The 10586-nt window shown below is 39.7% G+C and overlaps 1 protein-coding gene across 1 annotated transcript in view; it reads right to left on the bottom strand.

Annotated features, from left to right (window-relative positions):
* The window catches only part of DNAH8 (dynein axonemal heavy chain 8), a 251864-nt gene that overhangs the window by 154184 nt on the left and 87094 nt on the right, over positions 1-10586 (bottom strand). The window contains exons 21-24 of the mRNA XM_081827548.1: positions 6649-6848; positions 3868-4021; positions 2302-2465; positions 237-339 (exon numbers count right to left, since the gene is read on the bottom strand). Coding sequence (XP_081683674.1) covers positions 237-339; positions 2302-2465; positions 3868-4021; positions 6649-6848 — 621 coding nt within the window. The remainder of the gene's footprint in view (positions 1-236; positions 340-2301; positions 2466-3867; positions 4022-6648; positions 6849-10586) is intronic.

Below are 10586 nucleotides of genomic sequence, written 5' to 3'. Positions count from 1 at the left end.
CTGAGGCATGAGAAAATTAAGAAGCTGGTTAAGGTCACTCAGCTGTTGAGTTGCATGATCAGTGACTCTTGCCTCAGGTTGATGAGCTCAGAATACATAGAAAATAGGATATTTTATCCTCAACATAATTTTTAATACTCTCTTGCCTGTTCTTTTTAGATGCTAACTTCATTTTTATTATTAATTATGTATGCTGTGTAAAAAAGCAATTTAGGTAATAGATTTTAAGATTATACCTGTATGGTGTGGGAGTCACTGGCTTGTCCAAGAATTTCCAGGAGAACTGGATCAGATACAAAGAAGAATCTTGGAAACAGTAATCTCTTCTTCTCCAAATACCTTTAAATAAAGTCATGTTACCAAATGACTTTTTCTGAATTATTACTTTTTTTTTATTTATTTATTTGAGAGATAGAGTGAGCGAGAGAGAGAAAGCACACATGAGCAGGGGCAGAGGGAGAGGGAAAAGCAGGCTTCCCCGCTGAGCACGGAGCCTGATGCAGGCCCGATCCGAGGACCCTGGGATCATGACCTAAGCTGAAGGCAGACGCTTAACTGACTGAGCCACACAGGCGCCCCTGAATTATTAATTTTGGGGGTTATTTTAGCCAAGACACAATCCCTAACATCTTTAGTAAGATAAAACCAAACACCTATGGTCATTTCCCATTTGCCTCTGAAATGTTTGGTTAGAACCAGTCTGTGCTCAGTCACAGATGGCATTTGGGAAAGCAAGTGGAAATAAAGGGATTCAGAGTGAGCCTGCTCCATCACCTATGGTCTTCTTTCTCAAAAGCCCTCCTGTTGATGCAGAGAACAAAGGCAAAAAGAAATGTAGATAAAATTAAATTTCCTAACTTGCAGCCCATTCACAAATATTTGAGACAGGCAGAATACAACATTCCTCCAGGAACTCCCAACTGTCTTAATGTTAATGCCTTACTAGAGGAAAAAACAACCTTAGCTTGACAATAGCCAGGATCCTATAAATCTTCTTTAGCGTATGAAAATCCTTTTGGAAACTTCCTTTGTCTTTACCTCCCCCAACTCCAAAATATATAATCAGTTGCTCCTCACAACCCAAGTGCGAGTGCAGATCTTTCTGCCCACAGGGGTCCTGTCTCTGTGCTTTAATAAAGCCACCTTTTTGCACCAAAAAGTCTCAAGTATTCTTTCTTGGCTGTTCGCTCATGAACCCCCACTTCAAATCACATCACCATGGCCTTTCTAGGGGTATTGTGAACTTCATGGCTTAAACCCAGGATGAACACATAATTATCTCCAAACCAGGATACTGGGGGAGCACTGGGGGGACCAACTAGCCATGAAGTCAAGACAGAGGCATAAACTTGGATAAACTAGGATATACCATAACTCTATTTCAAACAGAAATTGAGAATGAACTGCCTTTTAAGAAAACCATCTGTGGATTCATCTGGTTAATTGCTGGCTTAGTGCACATCTCTACTCCATGTCTGTAGTGGATTGAATGGTAGTCCCCCAGAAGACATGTCCTCGTCCTAATCCCTGGAAGCAGTGCGTGTGGCCTTATTTGGAAAAAGGGCCATTGTAGATGTATTGAAGTTAAGGATCTTTTTTTTTTAAGATTTTATTTATTTATTTGACAGAGAGAGACATAGTGAGAGAGGGAACGAAAGCAGGGGGAGCGGAAGAGGGAGAAGCAGGGAGCCCGATGCAGGGCTCCATCCCAAGACCCTGAGATCATGACCTGAGCTGAAGGCAGATGCTTAGCGACTGAGCCACCCAGGCACCTCAAAGTTAAGGATCTTGAGAAGAGAGAATCCTAGATGATCCAGATGAGTCCTAAATCCCATCATAAGAATCCTCATAAGGGACACACAGGAAGAAGAGGAGAAGGACATGAGAAGACAGAGAGATCTAAATTATGTAGCCACAAGCCAAGGAACTCCTAGAGCCACCAGAAGCTTGGAGAGGTAAGGAAAGATTCTCCGTTAGCACCTTCCGAAAGTGCTGACACCTCGATTTCAGGTTTCTTGCCTCCCGAAATGTAAGCAAATAAATAAATGTCTGTTGTTTTAAGCCACCCACTTGGTGGGAATTTGTTACAGTTCCCCTATAAAACTACTAAAATTTTGTCTTAACTCCTCAACCCCCAAATCTATGGGGTCTTTTTTGCAGGAAAATTAAATTTATGCTACATTCCTAGAGCCACTTCAGCCATCCCTACCAAACCAGAAATGCTGTCAATATTATTTACTTGTATGGGATAAAACACCATCACATATAAAATGAGAGGAAACTTAAAACTTCAGCTCTTACCCTGTGAGTGACTTCTGACATACTTCCAACTGTTCATGCAAATGAGGTAAAAGCTGCCCCATGGTTTCATCTCCAACACAGCAACTGATCACATTGGGGTTCTCGTGAGCTCGCTGCATTATCTTCATCCATGACTTGTCAATATTCTGAAACCGCTTTGCTTCCTAAAAACAAACTCCTAGTTAGGAAAAATTAGCATTTGAATAAAGCAAAGTCTTCATTTTGGAATTTCCTAGAGTTCCTCAGACCGGCTTCTACTAGTTCTCAGTCTACATAATTTAAAGTAGCAATTTTTTTTCATCTGAATTAATTCTGGACAACAAAAACCCAAAGTCATAAAACTGCTTATTGAAATACTGCTTTGTCACAATGGGGCTTATCGTTTATTTGTTTTCTTATATTTAATACATTTTTCAAAATGCCACACAATTAATTTGCAGAGCTATCAACTTAAAGCTCAAATCTAGTCTTTCAGCACCCCAGGTGTTTGGTTTGATGAGCAAACTGAAGAAGCATGAAAATAATTTGATCTCAAGATCCTCTGAATAATTACAGCTCAAAAATACCCCAGGAAAAAGAAAAAAAAAAAACAGTGAAACCCCAAAACAAAGCTTCATTTACATTTTTGCAAATGAAATTTCTCTATTTACTATGGATGATATTAAGCTTTGCATTCAATTGTAAAAATGCCTCTAGAAATGGCATAATCTTGACTCCTTGAAAACTTTCAAGGGTATTTTTTTAAAACAATGCAACTTTCCGATTGAAAAAGAAAAGAATTATGTTCAAAACGTGTTATTACAAAGGGAAATGAGCCCTTTTCAAAGCTCTTTTATCCTTGATTTTTAATTTATATAGATCCTGTATTTATAGAAATTCAGAAAGAGCAGGCTTAATTTCATAAGAGGGACGTTACCTTCATAGAACAAAGCTATTAGTAAGTTTATTTATTTAAAAGGCCCAAATAAAGCTGTTTTAAAGATTTTTGTTAAGGGCTTCTAAAACTGTTTCTTTGCCCCATGGTATATACCTGATCTATTACTGGTCAACTTACTAACAGTTAATTTGTGTTTACACAATACAGATTAATTTAATCCTACTCTCAGAGGAAGATTATAAGGTGACCTCTTAGAAGAAATGAACTACTATAATTTAATAGTACCATATTTGAATGTACCTCACATCTTCAGACAACCTGGAAATTTGAAAATATGTGCGTTTCTTCTTTCTACTAAAATAAATTAAGAAATCAGCACATTTTTAAAACTTATTTTGCCAAGGGGCTGGATAGTAAATATTTTAGGCTTTGCAGGTCATATGGTCTCTGTTACAACTACTGAACTTTGCTGTTGCAATGCTAAAGTAGCCATAGACAGAACATAAATGAATAGGTATGGCTGTGTTTTAATAAAACTTATTTACAGAAACAGGTGCGTGGGCCAGAGATTGCAAACCCTGGTTTAAATAATCAAGATACAGCCATATGTCTTTGTAAAGATTTCTACAGAGACATATGGACAACACACATCAAACTGTACTATCAGTAGTTACAAAAACCATATTTACCTGAGGCAGCTGTTTGGCAATATCTCCACCTACAAAGACAGCTTCAAGATAAACCCAAAGGTTCTGGACTACTAGCCACTCTTCAATTATATCTGAGGAAGTAGACAATTTATACACCCAATTCTGGATCGTTTTTTTAAATGGAGCATTATATCTGAAAGTAAAAATGGAAAAAGATTATATTTTAAGGATGATGCAGAAAATAATATGGCCTAACAAAGTAAATTAGAGGAGAAACATTCTTTTGAAAGTGAACTTTTTTTTTTTTCCTAAAAGGCAGTTCCTAATAAATTTCACACAGCTAATGAGATATTTGCTTTTCTAGGAGTAAAACTCATATCATTATAGCGATTTTACTTGTTTCTGTGTATGAGTCACAGACCAGAAGATGAATCAAGTTTTGTGACACGGGGAGGTCCAGCAAAGGAATTGTGCTGGCTGTTTCTGGGATGAAAGGGAACACATTGGATAAGGTGTTTTTACAAGACTTCTGTGAACCAAATCCAAGTGAGCACTGCCTGCAAGAATAACACATAGAACACTGTTCCTGGTCTGTGAAACTATCACCACAAGGCCAATGTCAAGATTGAGGGTTGATGTCCACCTATAGATGTGCTCTTCTCACCCACAGACTGCTAATTCCACGAGGCACTGTGCCTAGATTCTACGGTGTTAGAGATCCAGAACAGTTGCCCCCAAATAGCATGCTTCCTGTTTTCTTAACATCAGAGCTAGCTGCAGAGTTCGTGAGAATTCGAGGTGTCCAGAAAGCTGGGCACAGCCAAGAAAGACAAAAAAATACAGGGGATGTCATGCAAGAAGTGATGGGAAGCTACTGGGTAAAGACCCAATTACCTACAGTTGGATTAAGAAGCTGACTTCAGTTTGTGGCAATGACAAGTAGGTTCGATGTGGTGTAGTGATATTGCTGGTGAGTGGCACTTACTGAGAAGGTTCTTCAGACTTTTCTGGATCCAGGGCAGGGTGACTTGACAGTGCTTACATATATAAGGGGGTTCTTCTGGGTATAGTCTGACACCTGAATGCAACCCATAACTTCTCTAGAAGCCTATGCTATACATGGAGGTATAAAGGGAGTTATGTAAAAAATTGCCGCAAGGAGGTAGGTGAGCTATTCAGGCAGTAAGAAGCATTTGACTCAACACCCAATTTACACTGTCCAGCTGACCATCATTCTAGAGCCGAAAGGAAGTCAGTATGTTAAAAGCATCTTCAAAATTAAGACATGCACACTAAGATGGGCACTTCAGGGGGTTGAAGCACCTAGATATTTGAGGCCAAAAATGGCCCTGCATGGAGGGAAAAAAGAGTCATCTTTGATGGCATATGACTTCCCAACATGAAAAAGGGAGATTTGAAATTAGATCTAGCCTAACCAGTTTCTGTCCTTTGGTCATTGCACAACTTTGCATGGTGGAACCTGTCATGATTGTTAGGCATTCCTATGGATCAACTGGGAATCCACTAGCAAAGTGTCACCATCCAGGCAATATCTGGAGTCAAGTCTCACCCATGGAGATATACAATTTACTCCTGAAGTCACATCCAGGCAGCCCTAGAGACCCCGCAGACACTGCCTCGGCATTGAGTTTACTAGTACTATAAATAAATATTATACTAATCAGGCTAAATCCAAGTTAAATATGAAACTAAGAAAGCCTTCAAATCCTGAATTCATTGGCTACAGATACTGTTCAGGTGAATCTACAGCCTTTCTTCAAGAGGTCATCATTCAGGAAATCAGCATGGCAAAATTTGCTATGAACCATGAAACAGTATCCCATAAAGTCTAAGAACCACTGAATATCCTATGGTCACCTTTGCCAGGATTATTCAGATTCCCTGAAAGCAGAAGATGTACCTAGGATCTTAGCCCCAGCAAGTCAACCCAGAACTCCCAGAACTAGGAGTTTTGGAATTGTACATTATCCAAATGCAAGACTGCCTTTGGGGCCAGAGGTCATGCAGAATATCATTTATTAACCAGCGATTCCAACCTAGAGAAGGGATATTAGAGTTCCAATGCATCCCAGACATTGATTCTGCTAATGATGAGGTTGTGACATATTTCTTAGGTGTGTTAAAGTGAAGAACGGTTGAGAATTATTGCGGAGTCAGCTAGGGAATTAGAGGTTGCTAATGCTCAGATTAAGACCTGACAGTATACTTAATCTGAGTCCCATTTTGGAAAGCTGCACTCAAGGTCACAGTCACCTTCCAGCTGGTTCAGTAATCCAATGATGGACAGATCATCTCACTTAGGGCAGAGTAAACCCAGCACACATATAGCCACTTTTCCCCATAAAAAAAATGCATGAAGTGTTTACGTAACAAGCCCCTAATAATATATTCCTTTCATGTGTTGCCAGCATACTTTTCCTGGGTCATTGGGTGAACACTTGAGCAGGGTTGGCCAAGGAGGGCAAAGATGACATATTGGAGGAACCAAAGAGAAAGAAAATAAAATGAATAGGTCATCTCAGCGGGGAGCCAAGATGTTTAAGAGATAAGCTGCCAATTTGGGGGAGAGTAAATATGATGGTGCCCACCAGAAAAACAGTAAGAAGAGATGGGTACCATAAGGAAGAGACAGAGGCCATGACTGTTAGGGAAAATGGGTAGCTCATTTAAGGACAGACAAGAGTGAGCACTTCAGGTCAGAATCTTGTGTTATACCACAGCTGCAAAACTGGGCTTTCACCTAGTATTATATAACCCTAAAAACCAAATTAACACCTTCCCCCCAAAGTATAAAATTACCTGTTGCTTAGTAAGGAACCTAAGACCATTAAACTATCCTCCATCAAAGTGATAATTTCTCCTGATTCAGTTCCTTTGAGAAGGAGCTCTCCCCTTCCCTTAAATGCTGCAAAACTCAGGTTCTGGTTGGTCCAATTTTCAATCACCTGAGTCAGCTTGGCTTCAATATCCTTCTCCTTAATGGCAGATATGCAAATATCCTTCAGAGGGAGATCAAAGAATATGTCATGACATTTTCAATTACAAATTAAGTGCCTTGGAAAATCATAGAATTTTCTAGCTTGAACCTAGAAGTCATTTAGTCATTTTGTGGCCAAGGAAACCAAAGCTCATGATCATCATGTTATAAGTTCAAACCAGAACCTTCTGACCATCTGACTACTAGTTCTTTTATGGTACCATATACACGCAATAACAGAACTTAAATCTTCATGTTTCTTGATTACATTTTTAATTGGAGTTTTTTGGCCAAGATGGAGATGATAACAGCTGCTCTATCTCAGCAGGTTGTTATGAGAAACAAGGGAGGATATATGTGGGGGGTCCTTTGAACTCCTCAAAGTAACACAGAATCATTGCTGTATTCCAGCTTGCTCTGGCCCTAATATGAATATCTCATTTGCTTAAAAGTCATTCTATTTTTTTTCTCACAGGTTTTCCTGTTTTTCTGAGAGTCCTTGATATTAGAGTCTCACAAGGAAAAATAAAAGTAATGTATTTTCCCTACCAGGTCTCTATTTATTTTCATACTTAGAATCACAGATCTCAGAGTTGGGAAGGAATCGAAAGGTATTTCTACAAATAATTATAATACAAAGTAGCATGTAATCAATGTCCTCAGAATGGTATGACTTGTTGTGAATTCTGAAGAGGGAGAAAGGACTTCTGCCCGCAGTCAGGAGGGAAGGCCTCACTGAGGAGGGAGCATCTGAGACTGAGTGGGATTCCAGTGGGTGGTGGGGGCAGACATTTTACAGTGAGGGGAAAGAGTTCCTTTAGAGGCAGTGAGTCCAGGGACAGAGGGAATCCAGCTTGGCTAATGGCAGGACATGTGGAACAGAGCAAACAGGATGCACAGGCATACACAGCGCTGAGGATCTGTTTTGGGGTACAAATAGTAACTGAACCCTGGAATTCCCTGGAATTATAGAATGAAGTTTTCAAAGCACAGCTTATAAATGACTATATTCTTAAGTGTAAAACCTACCTATAAGAATGAGATGGGCATCAAAGTTCTTTTTCAATTCTTCATTTCCTTCAAGAGTATTTGAATGATATTTATAAGTAGGACAAAATTCTTTGAAAACAAAATTTCTGGTGTACATGTGTTTTTAAGAAGGGGAGAAGGAGATGGAGAGCCTGGGTGGCTCAGTGGGTTAAACATCTGCCTTCGGCTTAGGTTGTGATCCCAGGGTCCTGGGATCAAGCCCTGAGTCAGGCTCACTGCTTAGTGGGAAGCCTGCTTCTCCCTCTCCCTCTGCCCCTCCCCCTGCTTGTGCTCTCTCTCTCTTTCCCTCAAATAAATAAATAAAATCTTTAAAAAAAAATGGTAAAAGAAGAGGCAGAAAACTTAAAACCATATATATGGGAGATTTCTGGTTACATGGTACAGTTCCTCACCTCCAAAAATATAGAATAATTGATAAAATGCAAACAGAGAAAGTAGAAAACATACCAGGCTTAAAAACCAAACATTTCCATGGACCTGAAGTGGAAAAGACACCCAAACCACTGGGTAGAGATGAAGCCCAGGCCTGAGGGCTCTGGTGGGGGTGTAGGGCAGGGGGCGTCAAGCCCTTCTAAATGGGTTTGCATAGACATATCTTGTTATACCCCAGGGTCCAACACAGAGGCAGCCCACTGAAAACTGCCCAGCCTTTCTGTGAAAAAGGCCTATTTGCTTATCTTAGAGCTTCTGCCTGAGAGGCTGGCATCTAATTTAATATACAACTCGGGGCCTATTGAAATACTCTCCAAAGACGGAGGCTGGTGGGCACCACTGATGCACTGTCCCTCTGCCTCACTCCAGGTCACCGATGTCTCCCAGAAAGGAGTTTATGCACATGTCTGGCCCCCTGGGTTTTTTTTGTAGCTGCCACCCAGGGGATGTCTCTTGATCACCTGATTCTGGTGGCAAATGAGGTTTGCCACAGGACTATAATAAATGGGGGGGGGAGGAGGTTCATAACCAGCTACCCACCCCAGGGCTGAGCACTGAGATATCAGAAGGAAATGCCCGGTTTCTTACTTTGAAAGAGGCCTCTTGCTTTATCTTCACAGCTGTGGCCTGAGGATCAGGCCTCTAATGAAACATACATCCAAGGGTCAACTATAATCATCTCCAGAGACTTGGAAGGGTGAGTGCTATCTTCAGACTTCTTATGCTCTGCTCCCAAATGCTGGCATCTCCAACAAAGGAGCTTGTGTAAATAACTGGCACCTGGCATTTGTGGCTGTCACCCAAAAGGCACATCCCTTAACAGCCTGACTCTGGTGACCATGTGATCTGACTTACAGATCACATGGGCCAACATTCACATTCTAGGAATCCCAGAAGGAGAAGAGGGCAGAAAACTTATTGGAAGAAATAATGGCTGAAAACATCCCTAAACTGGGGGAGGAAACAGACATTTAGACCTAGGAAGCCCAGAGAATTTCAAAACAGATGAACCCAAGAGACCCACACCAAGACACTATAATTAAAGTGTCAAAAGTTAAAAACAAAGAGAAAATCATAAAAATGACAAGAGAAAAACAACTTGTTATGTATGTACAAGGGAACTCCCACAAGACTAATAGCAGATTCTTCAGCAGAAACTTTGCACACCAGAAGAGAGGAGCACAATATATTCAAAGTGATGAAAGGAAAAAATTATCATGAATACCCTACCTGGCAAAGTTGTCCTTCAGAGTCAAAGAAAAGATAAAGAGTTTTCCAGACAAGCCAAAACGTAAGGAGTTCATCACCACTAGACAAGCCTTACAAGAAATGTTAAAGGGACTTCTTTAGGCTAAAATGAAACAGTGTTAATTAGGAACAGGAAATATATGAAAGTGTAGATCTCACTGGTAAAGGTAAGTATATAGTAAAATTCAGAATAATCTAATGTTGTAAAGGTAGTAAGTTAATTACTTAAAAAGCCAGTATGAAGGTTAAAAGACAAATGTAGTAAGACTATAACTACAATTATTGTCAATGGATACACAAGATAAAAATAGGTAAACTGTGACATCAAAAACAAAATGTGGTGGGGGGAAGTAAAAATGTAGAGATTTAGAATGCATTCAAACTTCAGTTATCAACTTAAAATAGACTGTTATAATTGTGTTGTTATACATAAGCCTCATGGTAACTACAAAGCAAAAACCTATAGTAGATACACAAAAGATAAAGCATACCACTACAGAAAATAATCAAATAACAAAAGAAGAGAGCAAGAGAAGACAGGAACAAAGGAATTACAAAAGAACCAGAAAATGATTAACAAAATGGCAATAGGTACATACCTATTAATAATTCCTTTATATGTAAATAGACTAAATTCTCAAAAAAAAAAAAAAAAGACAAAGAGTGACTAAATGGATAAAAAAAAAAAACCCATCTATAGGCTGTCTACAAGAGATTCAGTTCAGATGTAGGACACACACAGAGTGAAATTGAAGAAATGGAAAAAGATATACCATGCAATGGAAACCAAAACAAAGCTAGGGTATTTATGCTTATACAAGACAAAATAGATCTTTTTTTTTTTTTTTAAAGATTTTATTTATTTATTTGAGACAGAGAGAATGAGATACAGAGAGCATGAGAGGGAGGAGGGTCAGAGGGAGAAGCAGACTCCCTGCCAAGCAGGGAGCCCGATGCGGGACTCGATCCCGGGACTCCAGGATCATGACCTGAGCCGAAGGCAGTCGCTTAACCAACTGAGCCACCCAGG

Source organism: Leptonychotes weddellii, chromosome 8 (genome assembly GCF_054177405.1).
Source record: "Leptonychotes weddellii isolate Sample4059 chromosome 8, ASM5417740v2, whole genome shotgun sequence".
In the NCBI taxonomy this organism is placed as follows: Eukaryota; Metazoa; Chordata; class Mammalia; order Carnivora; family Phocidae; genus Leptonychotes; species Leptonychotes weddellii.
Note: the sequence above shows the minus strand (reverse complement) of the source record. Positions and strands in the feature narration are given on the sequence as shown.